Consider the following 21,698-nt stretch of genomic DNA (forward strand, 5'->3'; position numbering starts at 1 on the left):
CCAAGGTGCGGGTTGCCAAGAAGAGAAGGGAGGAGAAGAGGGCCAAGAAGCACGCTGCCAAGAAGAGAAGGGGGGAGAAGGAGGTGGACTCGGAGATGGTAAAGAAGAGGAGGAGGGTGGACTTCGACGTCGGCGCTGGTCCCTCCAATGCTGGGCCCACCAATGCCAGCCCCGTGGCTCCCGCCATTATCAATCTCGCGCTAGAGTCATCAGGGATCTCCTCGGAGGGGTCATCGTAGATTACTCCGATTTGTGGTTTTTTTTTTGCATGTACATAGGTGTTCTTTTGGATGGAAAGATTAATGGATTGTTTTCTTTTGGACGGAAAGATCAATCCCCTGTTTTCCTGCTCTGTGAATCTAGTAGGGAAATTCCCTATTTTCTAGTCCGAAGATCAATCTCCTATTTTTCTGTTCTATTTGCTCTGTGATGGGACATCGACAAGAATCTGTTCACCTTCCTTGGTGCTTTGGTTTTCCCTGGTCATGATGCTGCATCATAGCTTGCCATACCATGTCTTGTCATGTGATTTTTTTATTCTTATCCCACCGCACTGCATTGCTGCAAAAAAAGTCAATGTTTCTCGTTGAATATTCATGAACAGAGTCTCTTGTACTGTGTACTAGCAACAACAACTATCTTGTCTTGTGTATTTAGAAACAAATGACTATCTTCCCTCATCGATTTTTTGAGTGGTTGAAAATCAATATGTGACGAAAAGTTTAGTCCATCCTATTTACTTTTCTAACAACGGATAATACTTCCGTACCTCGCCAAGAATTGCTATTTTTGATCATTGTACTGATTATGTATCGTCACTTTGCCAATTGAATTGCATGATTTCATTTTGCTTTTTCCAAGAGTTCCAAGCTTTCGCTAGGGAGATTAATTCGATTGTTTATCTTTGCTATGCTGTTCTCCTACTCACATAGCTCGAGAGGCCAAAATGGATCGAATTTTATGTTTCATTTAATGTGATTGTAGTTAGAATAGTGCATCAAGTTTTTTTGAAGGTTGAAAATCAATATGAGACAAACATTAACAAATAATGTAATTATATTTGACTCTCTCTCAAAACTAAGGAAATCTTTGCTCACCTTGCCAAAATTCAAACCATTTTTCCAACAAAGGATCAAACATTTTGGTCCATCCTACTCACTTTTCCTCTAACGGATCACACATCTGTACATATTTTTCCCAAAAATTAGAATTCATTCTAATTTGTACCCGAGGATTAATGTGGCAACCGTCCACATTCCAGCACCATGTTATGTCACATCCTCCACGTCCACGCAGCCAGTCTTCCTTGGTTCTCGTGTAGGCATGGTTACTTGAGACCAATTTATACTATTCCCTTATTTAATTCCCAATGGATCGTTCTCCTACTCACATGCTCATAGAAACCAAGATGGATCAAATTTTATGTTTCATTTAATGAGAATGTAGTTGGAATAGTGAATCTATTTTTTGAGAGATCGAAAATCAATATGGAAGGATTATGAACAAAAAAATGTGATTCTATTTGGCTATCACTCAAAAGCAAGGAAATCCTTGCTCACCTTGCCAAAATTCAAACCAAGCGTCTTTTTCCCAATAAAGGATCGCAAATGTTAGTCCGATCTATTCAATTTTTCGAGAACGAATCATACGTCTGATTGATGCTAATATAATGCATAAGAAGAACGTACAAATCTTTCTTGCATGGATTACAATAGGATTAAGGTAGCATAAAAGTTCACATAACTTCTTCATGATTTATCTTGCAGAGAGAGCACTAACAGAAAAAGGCTTAAGGCTGCATCTTCTCCTTTTGGAATGATTCCATTGCGTCGAGGTGGTGTTGGACGTTGGTCCTTAGAACCTCCAACACCCTGAAGAACACCGGCAGCTCGTCCGCCCCAAGAGCTTCCATGTCCACCTCCCACCAAGCCGCCAAGATCTTCAACCATGCGGCAGCCTGACGTGCCCTTTCCGCCTCGACCAGGAAAGTGGTCTCCTCCACCTCCCACTTCATTCCGTCAACCCTAGCGGCAGCCTCCCCCACCGTTTCAGAACAAGCTGGAGCAGCTATGGATCTCGGGGAGGTAGGTGCAGATGATGGAATCGATAGTGGGTTCTCCGTAGGCTTTGGGCTCGTCGGTGGGGCAAAATGCGTCGACGGTGACGTGGGTGCTAAACTCCTAGGGGAGGTCTTTTGTCAAGGAGAAGAGTGTGTTGGTGCACTCTGAGAAGCTTGTCTGGCCCTGAGCCATGCTGGTGGATTTGGGCATAAGGATGAGCAGCTCGTCGGGCGGTGGTGGAGATTGGAAAGATGCAAGGAAGAGAGCAGAGGCAGTGAACAATAGGGGATTTCTTTTGTGCCTTAAATAGGAAGCAGAGTATAGAGGACTGTCAGCTTATATAAGAAGATACACAACATAAGTTCCTTTGTTCTGAAATAGTAATGAACAAACCATGACCATTCTTATTAGATCGCATTCTTAAGTACACATACATGATACATCCCCACAGATCACACTCGTACAGTGGCACAGGTGCACACACACACACAACAACGAAACCATACAAATTTTAAATATTAAACTGGTGTACTATCACTAGGCACCGACAGGTTAAAACCACTGATCCAGACGATACAAATAAAGTCATCTCTGTTACACGAAAGTGTCATAACACGCAGATGCAATGCATTGGACACGAACATGGCAATGAGGAGACAACAGACACATTCATGGAGATGGAGATGGCATAAGCTTATTCTGGCATATTTGCGGCAGCACGGAATGCAGCAAAACGAGGTTCGTCGCGAAGATAGTCCTCCAATGCACGATGCCTAGCCCTCGAGTCCAGGGTAACATGACTCGAGCGACCAATACCAGAAACATGTTGCAGGATGTCACGAATACACCACGTTCAGTGGGCAAGAAAGCGGTAGGGCATACAAAGTGACCATTGCGAAGCACACGAGTGTAACCGTGGTCCTGTAGCCAAGCGAACTCAGATTTCTTCAGCTCCTCTGTTTCATCGTCATCCACTTCTTCCATGTCGTACAAATCATATGGATCAACGAAGCCTAGCTGCTGCAGAGGTGGCACAGCATTGAAGTTGCCTGCTCCGTTCGTTTGACCAGCCATCCTCCTATAGACACTTACCAACAGAACTAAAAATGATAAGCAATGACCACAAGCAATGATGGTAACCTATAAACAAGATGCGGAAGCTATGAGCTCACCTCTCACAGGGTGCAGAACCAAGTAGGTCGCCTAGAACAACCACTAACAATGCGTGTAAGATGAAGAGCCAATGAGAAAAGACCTTGGAGGCATGCCTATTTATTGAAGCATCATGACCGATCAACAACGCAATGCACCTTCTCCCAGCTCACACCTCACGGGATTACAATAGCCATGAAAATACGTGGGATGCTCGGAATATGCAGGCCTACACAGATCAGGAATCCTGCCACAAGAATAGAGAGAATATGCAAGCTTTCATTCACGGGTAGGCATGCAAAATATTCGGTGGGTACACGAGTGCGCTTTGGTCAGGATAAAAAGAAGGAAAATCCTCACATCCACATGAGTTATAAAAATAGACACATAGGCATTATAGTTGGAGAAAACAGTCGGTTAGCGACTGGAAACACACCCATGTTCACTAAAGCGTGGGCCTCTTCCAGATATTCATCTCCTGCCTGTGTTGTATGCAAGATGAAATGCACCTAGCTTTGCTGACAAATGGGTTCGATAAGAGCGCACAATCTTGTCGATGACCCCGTAGCAAGTGCAGCTTACCAAAGTTTCATTTCGCACCCAGGAACATGAAAGTGGGATCTTCAAATTCTGTATTCCCTCGCCTCCCCCCTAAAAAATAATAAAAACATGGCTACCGCAGTGCCCCTCCAAATTTCCGCCTTGTATTTCCAAAATCAGTACTCTCCTCTCTGATGACCGTAAAGTCCAACTAGATCTACGATGGTGGCTGACCTTGGCGGTAGCGGGGTACCTCAGCGGTGGTGGCAAGCTCCACAGGCGTCGAGTATCAAGGTGCGGCATGGTCCACGGCACTCTTGGAGGAACATCTCAGCATCCTTGTGGCGGTGGCACCCATGCTTGTGCAACTGAGCAGTTGATCGAGGATGTCGCGCAAGAACTGGCTACCCCATCCAACCATGAGCCACTGCACCTTCGAGCTGCACAAGTGAGAATCTCATTTCTTTTTTCTGTAGTTCCCTCCAATTTTCTAGATCTACATCTACTTCACCAGAGAGCACTCTGCTCAAGTTTATTTCTATCTAGAGTGGAGCCTAGTTACGCCTCGAAGTGGCCATGACCCCCATGCTGCTGGAGTATTTCTTTAGCGAAAAATAAATTTCTTGATGTATTGTGTTAGATTTGAGATCCTTCTCTTACCTTGGCTACTCTAGATCTATTTGCAAGGATAGCATCTGCATTTCTATGGTCATGGTACATTATGTTCCTTATATCTAAGATAATTGACCAAATACTTATTGTGTAGGGCCTACTATCATGTTCCTACATTGCTAAAATTCAATCACATGTCGTGGTATGTAACTAAACAACTCATTATCCTACTCCTGTATTCTTTACTTTATTCAGTTGCTTTGTTTAAGATTGAAGTTTGACTTCTGCTCATTTCATTTGTAGGTTGAAATATTGAAAACAATCCTTAGGGTTGCAGTACAAAATTCTAGTCCTCATGATTTGCAGTAAAGTCCCTTCCTTGATTATGTGGCCGTGCAGCTAGCCTCAGCTACAAGCTCAAGATCTGAAGTTTCTTTGGGAGGGCTACAAGAAGCTGCAGAACTAAGACAACAAGTTGTTCAACAGGAGAAAATGATTTGTAGGCTCAATTTCAAGGTGGCCGTGCTCGATTGGATTCTTTAAGCCAAGGATGTCGTGCAGCTTCGTGCGGATGTCGTCTTAAGGCCGGTGACCCCCTCCGGGCTAGCGTCTCCCTCCCAGTCAGCGTGGCTGTGGGGACGCACTAGCACAGTAGCGTGGTGGAGCTCGGTTGCCCGAGGAGTGCTGGACCGAGAGAGAAGAGAAGGTAGAGGATGACAGAGTGACATACCCTGCATGACAGGCACCCCACCTCACTATCAAAAAGCTAGGTTGTCAAACGACCTCTGCTTTTGGAGAAGGCAGCTTTCAGAAGCCACCCTTCTAGGAGCAAAAGCTAAAAGCCAGCTTTCAAGGAAACCAAAGCCCAAACAAACAGGGCCTAAGCTTGAGTTTGAAGCTTTTCAAACTTTTACCTCTTAGAAGTTATTCATACTTGAAAAAAATTAGGATGTGAAAGTTGAAAGTAAAATTTACTTTATTTGATGTAGCCATAGGTTTATTAATTAGATCCAGACCGTAAAAAAACATTCTGCAAGTTCAAATTAAACTTTTGCATGCCAAAAAAGTCATTATTTTGCTAGTTCAAATTCAAATATGATAGATGTTCCAAGTTCATGTTTTTCCCTCAAAATAATTATTTCTTGTACAAATTCATGGATATTGGCAAATTCAATGTTTGAACTTTGAACTATTTTACTGAACGTTGAGGTAAATGTGGAGTATTTATAAGATCAATCTATCTCTTTAGTGGATTTTTTGTAAAAAGGGAAAACTTCCCGGCCTCTGCGACCACACACAAGTTTTATAATATTATTATCCCACACGATGATCACAAATAATAAGAAAAAAAATCTGTGATACATGAAAAAAAAATATTTAGGCTTCGTTTGGATGTCAATATTGGAGGGCATGGAATTGAATTGGGTTTAATACCAAATCAGCTATGGTATTGAAATGAGGTGCAATTCCAATTCTGTTGTTTGGATATCATTGTATTGGCGTTTGGAATCTTAGCAAAGAATTCAATTCAATTTTCTGTTTGGCTGTACAAAAGCAGAATTGGTATTTGTTCGGATTCTTCCACCATGGCTGACGACCACTACTCCGGCAACCCCTTGCCGCCGTTGCCGCACAAAGGGTTCTCCGGCCCATGAAGAGGAGACTGGCGGCGCCCCTCCTAAATCCAAAGCACCGGAGGAGGCCAGGCGAGAGGCGACAGCCTTCACCTCCTCCCGCTCCGGCACGTCGGCAGAGGGAGAGGAGATGGGGGCGGCTCGCCGGTGGAGGGAGGGGAGGTAGGGGCGGCCCGTCGGGATGGCGGTAGGGGACTGGCGAGGAGCCGCGCGACTCGCTGGCGGAGGGGCGCGGGGCTCATCGCGGAGGGAGGCAAGGGAGGGGTGGCGCAACTCCTTGCTTGCCCCACGGCCTTCGCCTCCTCTCGCTCCAGCGCGGTAGCAGAGGAAGGGGAGATGAGGGTGGCCCACTAGTGGAGGGATGGGAGGCAGGGGTGGCCTGCCGGGAGGGTGGTAGGAGACTGGGGAGGAGCCGCGCGGCTCACAGGTGGAGCGGCGCGGGGTTCGTAGCAGAGGGAGGCAAGGGAGGGGTGGCGCGGCTCCGTGCTCACCCCGTGGCCTTCGCCTCCTCCCGCTCCAGCACGGCGGTAGAGGGAGGGGAGATGGTGGCAGCCTGCCGGTGGAGGGAGGGGAGGCAGGGGTGGCCCGCCGGGAGGGCAGCGCGCGTCGCCAGATGACGGGCGGAGGGAGGGAGCTGTGGTGCGAGGGAGATGAAGGGGCGGGGGAAAGACAGATTCCAGTGAATACCGAGCGGGTTGGGTCTTGAGGGTGAAGGGGTGAGGGTGGGATAAATACCGGGTGGTGTTGAGTTTGATTTCCAATTCTAAATTCCAGGACATCCAAACAATTGGCATTCGGAGCTACCAATTCCAATTACCAATTCTGAGCTCCAATACTGACATCCAAATGGTGCCTTACAACATTTTCATGTGTCCCAACCCTAAGTGAGTAGGAAAATTCGTTAAATGCCACCTTATGCAAAAATGTAGGTAGCTGAAGTGCTACCTAATTGTAGGATATGAGAGAAGAAATTGTATTGGGTATATAAGCCGGAAATCAACAAAACAGGGGCTCGATTAAGATGTAATTTATAGCAATGACACCGTGTCTTTCTATCGTGCTCTAAAAACCAAGACTTGCCCCTAACCAGTTGTAGGATGAACACTTTTTCCTAGTGCTAAATTATATGTTTTATTGCTGCTAGTCATGCTGAAATGATAGTTAACTTCTTCTTTTTTTTTGAAACTTTAACTTGGAACTTCAAAAAGCCTTTGGTGGTGAGAGCGTACTTTTGATTTCACTTGAGAGAGAGAGAGTACTTTCGCTACATGGACCATGGAGACTATGTTAGTCAATCTCATTACCACTTAAAACAAAGCAACAGCTCCGCTTCTTTCTAATTTAATATCACTGCCGTAGGAAATGCGGCATTGCACTTGCATTAGAAATGGCTAGAAGTTTTTTTTTAAAAATAAGTCATCAAATATATTCGTAAGGCTTAATTCAGAACAAATGACTTTGATAATAAATAGAGCTCTTTTACGTTGCACAATACTACTATTTACTGGTATATTTAGTGGTATATAGTATATAGAAGATCTAACCATCCATTATTATGGATAATTTAGTAACTATTATATTGTAGAAAATGATGTTTTAAATGGAATGATCTTTTGGACTTTATGCTAGTGTCAAAAAAATATGACAGTGATGTCAATTTTATTTTTTTTCCATCATACCCTTATACTACCTATACTACATATGTATACTACTCATACCATAGATGAAGTTTTCAAAAGTATAAAATTAATCTTGACCATCGGATGTTTTTTATACTAGTCCTTTTCGAACATTAGTATAGTCTAGTATTGTGCACCGTAAAAGAGCTCAATAAATAAAATTGATGAGGATATCACCATCAACGATACATCCACGCCGACACAAGTACTAGTTTCTAGTCCTATTACTCGCACCTGTGCTTGTCAAATTAATGATCAAGTAAGTTCACTCTTGAGTTCCTATCCATCATATTTATACCATGGAGACACGTATACTCTTGTTTTGATTAGGAACCAGGGAGAAGACCGAAACGGAAAAGGATTCGCGTAGGCTGGATTCGGACTGCAGGACAGCACCAAATTGTGATGGTCACCACAGTCACATACGGACTCGGATTGGGGTGTTCAAGTACTTCATGGAATCCTTAGGAAGTCTATTTTCATATGGATCTAGACTCAAGTCTATATCTGTTATGAGGCGGCCGCAATGACCCAATTACTATCAAGAGATTTTTTATCCAAAGGTGCCGCGTCGCCTTATTTTGGCCCAATGGGCCGTGTATCAAGTCGAGTTCATTAGGGAAACGTCCTAAGGTTGGAGCACGATCCCAACACCTGGTGGTCATCCTCCCACCTTCATATACCCCTTAGCAACCACCAAATTGTTGGGTCTTGTTTAGATCAAGTTTAGCTCTCGCTACTTGCTTGTAAGCGCGTGTGCTGGCTCAGCCGCCTGTCCTCTTGTCTTCGGAACCCCACCTTATTTGAGATTGAGTTTGAAACCTTCATCTACATTGTTATACTTATTCTTACTAGTTCTTCGATTGCTTGCAGGACGAGTGCCCTAGTGGCCGGGTGACGCGCTCCACAAGATCACGGCAACCATTGAAGGTGGTGTATCAGTTGCTAAGGTGTAGCATCCTTGGAAGGCTGTAATTGGGCTGTGAACGTCGTCTCCATCCACCAATCGAGTTATCCCATGCCTCTCATCCAAAGAACAGAAATAAATTCTAGTGAGTTCATATCAAAAATGAAAGTCACACCACACAAATCCAAGAAGAAACGAATGAACTTGATACTATATGAAGGCTGATTTATGGCCCTTTGAAAGGTACCAAAATATAACTAATGGGGTTCCAAAATTAGCAAGCAACACTAAAATTTGGTACGTTCATCAGTATAATTTGATGGTACTTTTTGATACGCCTTTACTGTTGAAGGGACCGTGACTACCCTAAGATAGGGTGGATTGGATGTTCTAAAAATTAAGACTCCAAATACATGTAAAAACCTATTCCAAATTCTATCTATATGTGCACTAGGTTTTTCTATGTGTTGCTATCTCTATTGCAAAAGAGTTTTGCAGCCTAGGTTCCAATTCTATAAACTACACATAGCAATTCTAGGAAAGGTAAACGCGGAAATAAAGTACAATAAAAAATGTGAAAGGTAAATGAGGTAAAGAAGGCAAACTCCCTTCATGGCAACACGACAATTTTTACCAAAGTATTGGAAAGCAAAGCTTTCCACTATTTCGAAATGTCCGCGCAAGGGCTTAAGCTCCCCACGGTCAAGTAACTCCGTAGGATAGCCGACGGACCTTCCCCACAAACAAGTGGGTCTCCACCTAGACAATCCCGGATGTTCCTCGTCGCTCTTCACTTGGTAAAGCTTCGACAAAATACCAAGGGCTTCTCCTCCCTCTCACAAGCACCGGCATCCCAAGCCAAGAAACTAGCCATTGCAACTTCTGCGTATCACCGACTGATTCAGTGGTGTGCAGGATGTAGCAACTAATGAATTGGTGCATGCCACCTCAGCTAGCCGTTGGGCAACTGACACCCGAGCCCCACATGCATCATCGACTGATTTGGTGGCATGTGCTGGGCATCAACGAATGAATCAGTGACCCCTGAGCCACAGTCTTCATCTATCTTCCTTCACCGACTAATCCGCCTCCTTGTTTACTGGTCCCACTGTATGAATCGGTGAGGTGATAAATACGCTTCAAACCTCACGGACTGATTCGGTAAAGCTCATTGTTAACACTGAATGGGTTGGTGGTCACAGTGCACGTGCTTGTCTTGACCCTACCGCTGTCCTATGATCACCGACTGATTCGGTGATGTCGGTGACTCTCCTAATCATCACCTATGAATCGGTGATTGCATCAGTGCATTGTCTTTAGCAGGATTCGCTTCAAATCTTCATGTGTCTTTTGTCCCGGTTTCAATACCATCATTTATAACCCTAGATTTTTACAATCATTTGGATGTTATAGAATTCTTCTAAGTCTTTCTTTTTCTTCTCATTTTGATGGCTTTGAAATTCATCCTCGGGATTCATAAGACACCTACAAAGATACATCTTGCAAACATATTATTCCTAATAACTATGTTGTAGTTAATCACCAAAATCATTACGGCCTAGGCCATTTTCCTTACAACTATAAATATGATGAAAAAAGTTTTTCTTCTTGAAAAAAAATCGGACTACGTAAACTCATCAAGCTAGGAGAGTTTCACGACAAGAACCACATCTATTTTAGTAGATGGCACCGATAGTAACTGTTGCGTCCAAGTGATGTTGACCAGCGGCGCATTTTCTCATGTGTGGTTTTCCTTCGTGATGACGCCGTCGGTGCATGGAGCGAAAATCTTATTGGGCGAACGTACGCCGATGGACAATAGTGACGAACGAGGAGACGTGGCGCATTCTCCTCCAAGCGCTCCAATCACCCATCGTCTTCATCCTCCAGCAAGAAGAGAAAGAGGAGAGAACTCAGAGAGAGAAGAGGACGGGAAGGCTACCGGGGTGGGAGGTGGGCGGAGCGGCCGGTGGCGAAGGCTGGCGGTTTAGGGTTAGGATTTGGGTTTCTGAGTTGGGGAGGGTTCCATGGCTGGCGGGTGTAAAGGAATGTCCAGCGGCGGCAGCAGGCATGGCGGCGGTTGCGGGTTGTGGGCAGCGAGGACAGCGGCGATGGCGCCGCCGGCCGGGTGGTGGGGGACCCCGGTGGGTGGTGCCGGCGGCGGGAGCGAGCGGCGATAGTAGTTAGCGAAGGGCGGGGAGGCGCGATGGGGGTGGTAGGTGGGCGGAGCGGCGCGGTGGCTGGTCGCCGCCGGGCGCGGGCGGTGGTGGAGGCTGGCGGTGGCAGTGGTGGTGCGGCAGAATAACGAGGTGAGAAAGAAAGAAGAACGAGGTGAGGAAGAAAGCGGAAGGAAGAAGGAAGAGAGGGGGAAGAGATAAGGTGGGTCCCACTGTTCGCTGGTGACGCGTGCGCGCTCAATAGGAGCCCCGTGCGTGGCCTGTATCCAACGATCGAGAGAAGAAAATGACAGTTAATTCCCACTAAGCAGGGAATCGTCTTTGATCCGACGACGATGCCATCTCCTGAACGTTGAAATCCGCATAAACAGTAGTTAATCTATAATCTTCCCGTTCTCGTTGGCGTAGATCGCGATAAAGGCCGTGCTCATCCTCGCACCATGGTGATCCGCGCGTGAAAGCATATATGGAGAGCCGGACCTGGATCCATAATTAGTCAACCCGATCACCAATCGCGCGCGCGGCGCGGCGTCGCCGAAGCTCTCGCCTCATCCTGTGTAATGGCAATATATAAGAAACACCCTCGTTACAAGCACGCTGGTGTTCTCCAATATTTAAGATTACTTTTTTTGGCCAAGTTGTCACAAGCAAGTGCATGCATTGCCCATTTCCCCATGCTATATATTCCTTTCATCTCTTTTAGCCAAGAGTTTGGAGCTCATTTCTTTTTTTTTCGTTTTCCTTCCATCTCTTTTAGCAGTTTGGGAATTTGATCGTTAGATCCACAAACATTTAATCTGTCGTCAACAGTTTAGCTAAGTACAGCGGCGCATCCCTCTTTCATCGATACAAGATGTACCTTCTCTATTTTGAACGGGAGTATTTCAATAAGAATACATTTTGAATGAACAGCCATTAGGAGATAGATTTGCATCTCTTTGCCCTGCTAAGTAAGTCGAAGATGCTCTCTGGCTCTCTGCCAGGCCACGCACGGGGCTTTTCTTTGTTGTTCACGCAGAGTAGGCGATGCCCGGCCAATTTGACTTGACTTTGTAAACTTCAACCAGCTGGTACTGCATACTATAAACACAACCCAGCAGCAAAATCACATGGCAAATGGAACTCATGCCTAGGAATTCGAACTGCATGTGACCAAGTATCTGACCTGAAACTGAATGCACTGAATGACACTTAAATTGAAAGCATGAGCCATGCAAGGTGATGGTTTGGTGCCAAAAATATTCTCCACTGGTGAGATTCGCTTGAGCTAGCTAATTTTGTAGTAGGACCCAAAAGCAATAAAAAATGCCGTTTTTTTTTCTCTCCGGCCAAAGCCACGGAAGGGGAAGAGAGCTGATGCAAAGATGATGTTCCAATCTTTGGCAAGGCAAGGATTTGCTGTTGTCTAGTGCTGAAGAGTAGATTCCTGTGCTGCCCACTCATCAATCGATTTTTTTTTTCTCCCACTGGGCAAACTCTAGGCAACCGTTCCAAACGTCTCATGATTATAAAAAAAAATTCGACATGCAGGGTCTTACGTGTCGTGAAAATTTCCGAACCTCGGCCTCACCCTTACACAGGACCCGTAACTCTTATGAGACTACCATACGGGGTAAGATAGTCCCCGAACTTTTGCCAAGAGAGAAGACTTTCTCAATAGACCGAGAAAACCCTCGAACCTCAGCCCCACACCTACACAAGATCCGTAACCCTTATGAGACTACTACTAGGCTGGCGACCACTACAACTACCTCAAGTAGGAGGGTCGGGCCTTGAACTATGCTTTGATTACAGTGATAGAGAAGAGAATTTTTTTTAACCCCAGCCTGAAATTCACTCCCACAAAGAATCAAACCCATAACCTCTATCTAACCAACTCAACTAGAGTCCCATTCGCTCTCATATCATTATGTTTAAAAGTAATAAAATTAGACATACAGATTTGTTTGGTTTATGGTCGGGATGCAATTTTTGTTCTCTCGAGGACAATGTATCGACCCAACACTCATTTAGTTGAATTTATATATATTTTAAAGCAATAGAAGAGAGATAAAAACTAATGAACAAGCTAACTGACCCAAAACTGTTCGGGGTGCCACTACTTGCACCCCTGTTTATGACCTAGTAAGCCAAGCAAATATTTTGGCCCTGCCCACGAAGGCTCTATTTGTTTGGGACAAAAAAAAGAAGAAGATAATGCATTTATAAAATTCTGTCATAACTCGGTTGTGCAAAAATGTAAGCCCTGAGTTTGGGTAGCAAAAAAATTTCCTTGGCCACAAATCCACTGTATTTTTGGTTGCCCTAATTTTGGCACCGCCCCAATTTTATCATTTTTTTTAGCTTGGTCCCTTGGAGTCGTCAACCAAACGGTGCAGCCAAATGTAAGAGAGGGCCCAAGTAGTAGAAAATATTATTATAAGAGGAGTTATTTTTAAAATTTTATTTGATCTAGATGGTGAAAATCTGTGTACGCACTACAATATGAGGTACACCAATCTTGGCGCTGTCTCAGCGCCAGTGTAGAGGAGCTATAAACCTCGTATGGGTAGTCGTTTGAGCAAAATTTTACTGATGACATGACATCGTTACGTGCAAATTTCGCTCTTGTATGTTGGGAAAATGGAAGTACTATGTATGTTAACATTAACACTAAGGGTGCCTTTGATTGGACTTTTGGAAGCAGTTTTGCTTCTCAAAAACCAAAAGCCAACCAAAGGGGTAGGAACTCATAGGTGCTTTGGGGGCAAAAGCAGCTTTCTCTCTGGTACAAAACCCACAGCAGCTTTCCCCCGCTTTCTTCGGCTGTGGAAACGATATTTTCGAAAAAATTACCTACTTACCATCGGTTATGAGCATACCCCTTCGATTTCTTTCTCTTCCACGTCAACTCTCTCTCTCTCTAGCTCGTTCCTCTCGCGGCGGCCCCTGCTCCCTCTCTGACGATGCCCCCCTCCCCACTCCAGCATCCCTCTCCGCCTCCCTCCACTCTCCTCCTCCTAGGCCGACGGCCCCTCTTTTTCTCCCAGGCCGGTAGGGCGGTGCTCCAATGGCAGCCGAAGCCGCGTGGGCTCACCTGTGCAGTGGAGGTCGGTTCCGGCAAGCATGGCGGCGGAGAGAGGGAGGTAGTAGGCGCAAGGGCACAAGGGGTTCACCTGAGCTCGGTTTTGATGGGTGCTTGGGGTCGAGGACGGCCGGAAGTAGTAGGTCGTCGGCGGTGGGCGGAGCTCCAGGTGCCGGGGCGCATGGGCGGCTGTGGGAACCGAGATTCCCAGCGGTCCGGTTGTCGAGGCTCGTCGGAGGTGGGTCAGAGGCGGACCGGGGGGGGGGGGAGTTGAGGAGGTGCGGGCACGAGGGATTGGAGGGAGCTGGCCAAGGCGTGAGGGATTTGGCTGGCGGCCTGTCTCTGCTCGTTGGAGAAGAATGGGGAGGAAGGAAGACGGGAGGAATGGGCAACCACCACCACCATTGCAAACCTTGTTGGTCAGGACCCCTCCATCGCACCCGGCTGTGCCCCTCCACACCCCGTGCCCGGCCATGCCCCTCCACACCCCCGGCCGGCGGCCTAGCACGCGCCCTTCCGCCATGCCCGGTCGTGCCCCTCCCCTCCCCCACCGCCTGGGATGCACCCCTCCGCACCATCTGGTCACGCCGCCACCCACACCGCCCTGGAGATGCGAGAGGGAAGAGAGAGGAAAAGAAGAGAGAAAAAAGAAAAACATGTCACTGATTGTGGGGCTCAAATGTCAGTGAAAGGGTTTCTACAATTGCACATCTGTTTTCAACTAAACGGCTTTCAGTTTTCTCACAGCTGACAATTCACAGCCCACAGCAGATTTTTCACAGCTCACAATATCTTTTTCACAGCTCACAGTCCAACCAAACACACCTTAAAAATGAAGTGCATGTAGTAAATTACTGAAGAGAAATATTTCCTCTTCTTCTTTAGGGAGAACCTAACGTACTTAGAATATATACATAGCGCACGTTGGTTAGGCGGCGGTCTCATCTCCGATCCGTAGTCGCAACAACCCAAGTACAATTTCAGTTTGTTGTTTTCTGAGACCAGCATAAATTATGGAGCAACAATGGAACTGTTTTATAAATCCTAAAGAACTGCCACTGGTCGAACTTTTTGCAGCATGACCAAATTTAATGGAGCTTTGTTAATTCGCTAGTCTGCTTGTCGCTACTGCCGTTGCGAGTTTGCCACGACGACGACAATAATATATAGACGTGTGCATCATTGCTCATCTAGCCTGCACAAGTCTTTAGTTTGGATATCTTCGTGTTGGCGCGTCACATGTATGTTTGTTGCGTTGCTAGCCAACTGTACACTTGTACTACTTGGGGTCGTGGGCACCTACCGCTCGTGCCACCTTTGTTCGGCTGTTCCAATCCCACTCTGACCGAAACACATGCGATCGCCGATGCAATCCATCATTTGACGCCAACAACTGCTCAGTTTCCGATCGCCACTACCACCGAAAGCCCGGACTGGAAACCCTTTTCATTCGCTAGCTACTATCTCACTCTTTTCATTTGCTGTCAAGGTCAAGAACAGCATTGTTTACAGTTGGGGTCAGTAGCCGTCACAAATTGACACACGCAACTGGAACAGAGTAGGTGTGGCCACTGGCCAGTAGAGATCGACGACCGATATACAATACTGTTGTTAGCTCTCAACCGCAGTACATGAGTACAGCGATGCAACCGGCAGCATATCCAGCTAAAACCCCAATGATGCAAGCAGCTGCTTGGGACTCCGTAGATTATGTGACGCCAAGCCTGAATTCCCGTGTCGATCAGGCCGCCGAGATTGGCGACAAGATTTATCAAACCGCCGCGCGAGCCGCGGCGATCGAGCGTGGCCGGTCGTGTTGATGCCGTGCCACCAAATTAACCAGACGACGAGTGGAGGCTTTCCGCGTCCGGCCGGTGACGGCGACACGGCAACCACCGGCACATGCAGGTACGCACGGCCCGACGGTGACCGGTTGAGCACCGGACAGGGCTCGGCCTGTCCGGGACACTGCCTCCTTGCCAATCCTTAACGTAAGTAAAAGCACGAGTCCTGTGGACAAAGGCTCGGTAGCTAGCGACGCTGATTACGGCATGACTGGCGGTACCTTCTGGCAGTCATCATAGAACAGAATCACCTCCTCTTTCTTGTTTCCTAATGTGCCCTTTTTAACGATCTCACCACTGCCAGCTCAGCTGTAACAAGGATGCAAAATATGAGTGCGCAGATCGAATACCTGTAGGTGCCCGCATGCACGAGGCAAAAGCATGCTGCTAGAATTGCGGCGCACATCTAAAATTTCCAAACTGTATTTACATCACTAGCTAGACCAATAATTTGAAGGAGGTACATAAACCATGGTCCCAACTGATTCTTCATAATCTGAACAAGACCCACAAAGTTAATGCATCTGCATCGGCATTGCAATGTCATGCTGCCTTTGACGTACCAAAATACCATGTCAGCCAGAACTGATCAGGCACATGTAAAAATTAAAAATGAACAGAAGAGCAGTTTCAAGACTTGCATAGATCATGTGATGGGTTCCTTCACAGAGTGGCGTCATGTTTCTCTGGACCTCTTTTCACATGCTCCCCAAATAGAAATGTGGGCTGCATCAGTAGGCAGCTTCATATTAATAACTCGTTAAAAAGTTGATACTTGCCTCCCTTACATCCACATTAACCAAATGTCCTACTGTTGTGATTGTATACACTACTGTCCTAATGTCCTACTCCCTCCGTCCCAAAAATTACTATTCGTTTTGACTTTTTTAGGTACATAACTTTTGCTACGTATCTAGACATAGCATATATCTAGGTGCATAGCAAAAGCTATGAATCTTGAAAAAGACAACGAATAGTAATTTGGGATGGAGGGAGTACTTCATAATTCATATATGGAATTGTTAGACAGCAAGAATTTAATTACATGGAGGATACACTAAATGATCAATACAACAGATCTTGGCTTGCAATACCATTCATTCGAAGTGGATAGTTACAGCTACTATCTGGTCCAATTTAGTTTCAATTTAAACATTTGTCATCTTGGGAAAGATTGGGCAGTCAAAGACTCCAGTGCTTCTATGCAGCCACTGATCTTCAATATTACCTGATTGCCTAAGTGCTTGTAGTGGAACAAATAACCTTTTTTGATCGAAAATAATAGGGGAAAATGATGTACAAAGCCTACTCAGACCAGAAAATCAGAAGTAAAGGCTATAAAAGGATTAATCCAAGACAAAGGGAAGGACCCTAACAGATCTTTTAGTCTGTGCAATGCTAGATACAACAAATAAAATCGCAATAGTATAAAAGGAGACAATATCAGTTGATTTAAAAAGCAGATAGAAGACATGTAAAACTGCAGAATAAAAGGAAATAAACGAGTAGTTTAGTAGGGTAATAGACATGCGCAGTAAGAAATAAACAAGTCACAGACTGCTAGCAAACTAAGTATGTTAACCATATCCTAGATAATACTGCCATTAAAGAAGTATTCAGATCACTTAATCTTTAGGTTGACTAGGATTACAAATAATATTGTATACATGTTATATTATATATAAATACACGCCAATCTGAAGCAAAGAAACTAACAGCTGGTAGCCTGGTACTGGGCAGGCCTCTAGTGCACCTTCTCTGACTGTTAGAAAAGATACTATTGTGATTTCTACTTCAGCCAGGAAAAAAAATGGAAATAAAAATGAATGCAAGATCAGGCCATGTCATGTCTACAACTCCCAGATGGATATCATGTATCTTGTGAGTGCTGCATCAAAATGTATAGGAACCTATGTGGTTTCAATTGCCTGTCTTTGAGGCAGCACCTACAAGCCTGAAGCAGACTAAGTAGCATGTTTTTACAAAATGGATATAATAGGCATACAGCTGCAGGATGCCTATAAAGTTCTAATGCAATTTATGCCAATCCTGAAGCAGACTAAAGTGGCATGAGATGCAGTTAGACGGCGCATCAGAAGTGCAAAAGGGCACTTTAAGTTTCATTTCACGCACTAACATGAATGCGCATGCACAAATTGGCATCGAAGGCTTCGTTTGCCTGACAAAATGTATATCCACACGGATGGGCTGAATTGAGTTCTAATTCTTAGCCCATCCTGCCAATCCATATGGTTTGAAGCAATATTTGGCCCAGTAAAACAAACCCTACAAACAGAGTTCCATGACTTGAACCAGAATCAGGTAAAAGCAACTGAGAAAATAGATGGGCAGTTTTCTCCACTCAAACAGGCTACATGGCACTGGTATTGAGTAATTTCTACATCAAAACAGTAAATCTTGCAGATTTTGTTTCATCACTAAATGTTTCAAATGCTGCCATCCAATTTCAAGACTCCTAAGAGACCAAACAAGCTTATTTGTGCAGGTCTCCTGAAACAACAGATCACCGTTTTTAACCTCCTAAACCTTATCAGGATCATAGCAGGTTCTTCTGGGCAAGTAATACCCCCACTGCTGTACACATGACAACAGAGATCAGACCATCTCTAGATCTCAAGCGCTCCTTCCATGTCAAGGGCTCAGAGACTTTCCTCAACACTTCCTGAAACTGTTGTTTGGTGTCATCCAGTGACCCAGAATTGTCAATCACTATGTCTGCTTCCGACTTCTTCCAGTCCAGCGCAAGCTGTGCATTGATTCTGTTCTGAGCTTGTTCTTCAGAGCACCCATCTCTTGACATGAGCCTCTCGATCTGGGTTTCTGGATTAACCCAGACAACAATGACTGGATTTGTCCATCTATCCATCTTTGTCTCAAACAACAGCGGGATGTCGAGGACGACAACCTTGCATCCCTTCATCCACAGTTTTGCCATCTCCCAGAATATGCCAGAAGAAATATGTGGCGCCAGAAGACTGAAAGTGACCAAGAAACCGTGTACAATTAGAAATGCTGTCACTAAAGTGGCAACTGTTGGTAAAAGATGAATTAGTAATTAAGGCTAACTGAATAACTATGCCAATTTTAACAGAATAAGTCCCCAGAAGATGTTAGTGTGAAGGAATTTTTATGCTTAAGGACTAGTCATGAGATATATAAGTGCAAAAAACTGTGCAGACCAGTGTCACAGTTTATTATAGCATCTTTCAATGCAGTAAACATTAGTTTCTCCAGCATTCAAGGAGTACCCGTGTACACCTTATCACATTTTATTATTAGTACCAAACAAAGATCAATATTAATGCAGCACATAGTTTGGTATGAATAGAAGCATATGGCAAAACTATGTCATTTTCCATGCCAACCAAAAGATATTAGAGTATTTGATAAAAGAAATATGTGATGTTTCTCTTCCTAATATAATTATTTTTTAGTAATAACTATAGAAGTACATCCACTCATAAATCTGCATTCACAAAAAAAAATGTAAAATATTTAATTTAGTGAAAGCTGTACCGGTTAAGAAGTTGGCGTTTTGATGGGTCAGAAAACACAATTTGTCCCAAGCGAGCTCTGTCAATTTCTCCATTGTCCAACAAAATTTCTTCCCCAAAGGCTTTTACAATTTTCTTCCAACCTCCAGTACCTTTCTGCACTACATTCTACATATGCATAGGTCCAAAATTTAGTATAACGGTTATAGAACAAACATTTGTCATTTCTCATAGGCTTATGCTCATGGCACCAAGAAAAAAATTCAGAAGTCTAAAGTACCATTAGTATTTAATAGACATGATTTGCAGTGCGAGTTATGCATGTAAACCATGCTTGCTAGCAGCTATTGTGGTTTGCAAGTACAATAGTTGTTAGGTGGTATATTAAAAGGGCAGAAAAATATTGCTCCAGGCATTATGGTGGCACTGATTCAGTTCCATTTGGTAATTTGGTATCCAAGCTATTATTTAATATTCATCATGAATTAAAGGAACAATTGTATGAGTTTACAGCCTTCAACCCACACCAACTATGTTTGAGAAGTTGCAAATCCCTGTTGTGATGTTATTATTGGTTGAAGATCTGTTCTAACCAGTTCCCACAGGAAGAAAAGAATGACAAACTGAAACCAGTTGAGGAATCCTTTTTCGGAAAAAAAAAGTGAATGTTACATTTATCTGCAAAGCTTGAGATGGATGCCACAGCTCTATGTGAAAATTAACGGGATTTCTTCTTGGAACATAACATAGGCACTAAGAGCTAACCGGTGGACTCCAATTATCAACACTGAATGCTTAGCTCCACAGTGAGAACCAGGCTCTACCTCTTGTTTTTGCCAAAAGCATAATTGCCACGAATGTATGTGACAAGTAAGGGTTTTTCAGAACAAAAGGATGCAAAGACTAAATACGTACGGACCTGGTTCTTGATTTTGGTCAAAAGCACAGTTGGGGAAACGAGAGGCGTAATTGACAAGAGTCTGAAGCTTACAGTGAGGCCTAAAGTGTACCAAATTTAATAACATCATACAAAAGCCGGCAGCTTAAAGCTTACAACTTTGAGGCTAAAACTAAGTCGGCTTTACACGGGAAGCGTCAGTAAACTTTAGGATCGGGCAGACCGCATAGCATACCCGAGCAACGACGTCGGCGTCGACGACGGGGACGCTGGCGTCCTTGAAGAGGTTGGACACGGTGCTCTTCCCGGACGCGATCCCGCCCGTCAACCCCACCAGCCTCATCTCCTCGGTTTCCCCTTCTCGGTGTAAACGACAATAGCGTACATCCTCAGAAGCCGATCTTACTTTCACAGGGAACTGAGCACTAGAACGAGAGGAGATCCAAATCGGGGGAGAGAGAAGTTTACCCGGAGGTGTCGCAGTGGAGGGCGCTCCGGCGGTGTTGGATCCGGCAGCGATGGAGCCTGAAGCAGCAAGGGAGCGGTGTAGGCAGTAGGCGAGACGGCCGGCGGCGCAGGTGGTCTTGGCGGCGCAGCGATGGGGTCGTTTGGGCTGTCAACGAGCGAGCTCGACAATAGTTCGGGCCCAGGTCGAGGGAGCCCGCCTTTCTGTGGAGGCTGGCGTGTTTAGAAAAGACCTCATGGGCTCGTTCGTGGCGTCGTGGTGGCGCTTCGGCAGGGGATAGCCCAGGCCCAGACTCAGCCCCAAGCCGCCTCCTCGTCGAAGACGAGTACGCTGACAATAATGGTTATGCCCCGGCAACCACATCCCATCAGCAATGGAGACGACTTCCTTGTAAAGTTACAATTGGCAGCGATGGCCTCGGTGAGTGGTGGCAGTGCACGTCTGCCGTGAGCGGTTTGGAAGGATCATGTGCAGCCACTTATTACGCGCCGTAAAGCGATTTTGGCCCTTCTTCGGAGGGACCAAGATCGACTTGTGGTCGTGGAACCTATCAGTCGGGCAGCGGTGGCGGTGGAGAATTTTTGGCACCTCGGCCGTATCGTCGTGAATTCACCGTCTTTCGGACGAGCTCCTCCACTCCTCCGTGAAATCACCGTGTCCCATCCCGAAGCCGATCCACCGGGTTAAGGTCCTCGATTATTGTATTACAGGTACAGGAACCCGCCCCTCAGTTTTTGCCAGGCTGAATGATGTTCTCAGTGTTCATCTCAGCTTCATTTTCAGTTTCAGTTATAGAGCTTGATGGCGTTGAATGACGGCATGTTGCAGGATTTCTTCAAAGAAGGAACATCGGCAGTCAAATAGTATTGGGGAAAACGTGTAACAAGAATGGCAGGAAGGTAAATGCGATCCCCCTCTTCCATACTGGTAATTTTTTGGACCTAACAGCACCTTTCAAGATTGAACTTAAGTTGCATTTGCAACATATGAAAAAATGTAATGAGTAATGACTTCTCTGTTCACTCCAACATCAGGTAAATAATTTTTTTGAGAATGTCTGCAAGCTTTCAGAGGATGGTCACAAGTTTTGCGTGAAGACTGAAGAACAGCAGGCCAGTTAGCTTTGGGTAAGAATAAGACCCAACCTTGT

General features: G+C 45.2%; 1 protein-coding gene across 1 annotated transcript; it reads right to left on the bottom strand.

Annotated features, from left to right (window-relative positions):
* Nucleotides 1-17,919: 17,919 nt before the first annotated feature.
* On the bottom strand, nt 17,920-20,733 carry LOC101784470 (dephospho-CoA kinase). Its single transcript, XM_004968670.4, has 4 exons — nt 20,551-20,733; nt 20,318-20,439; nt 19,207-19,352; nt 17,920-18,665 (listed from the first exon to the last, which is right to left on the bottom strand). The coding sequence occupies exons 2-4, from the start codon at nt 20,423-20,425 to the stop codon at nt 18,227-18,229; spliced, it is 693 nt and encodes a 230-aa protein (XP_004968727.1). The 5' UTR covers nt 20,426-20,439; nt 20,551-20,733; the 3' UTR covers nt 17,920-18,226.
* Between the last annotated feature and the right edge of the window lie 965 nt (nt 20,734-21,698).

The sequence above is a fragment of the Setaria italica genome, chromosome V (assembly GCF_000263155.2).
Source record: "Setaria italica strain Yugu1 chromosome V, Setaria_italica_v2.0, whole genome shotgun sequence".
Taxonomy (NCBI): Eukaryota; Viridiplantae; Streptophyta; class Magnoliopsida; order Poales; family Poaceae; genus Setaria; species Setaria italica.

Coding starts and splice junctions, on each gene's coding strand:
- LOC101784470 (XM_004968670.4), bottom strand. CDS start 20,425: ATGAGGCTGGTGGGGTTGACGGGCGGGATCGCGTCCGGGAAGAGCACC. Junction 19,353..20,317: donor ACGCCGACGTCGTTGCTCGG/GTATGCTATGCG, acceptor ATGCATATGTAG/AATGTAGTGCAGAAAGGTAC. Junction 18,666..19,206: donor AAACGCCAACTTCTTAACCG/GTACAGCTTTCA, acceptor GGTCACTTTCAG/TCTTCTGGCGCCACATATTT.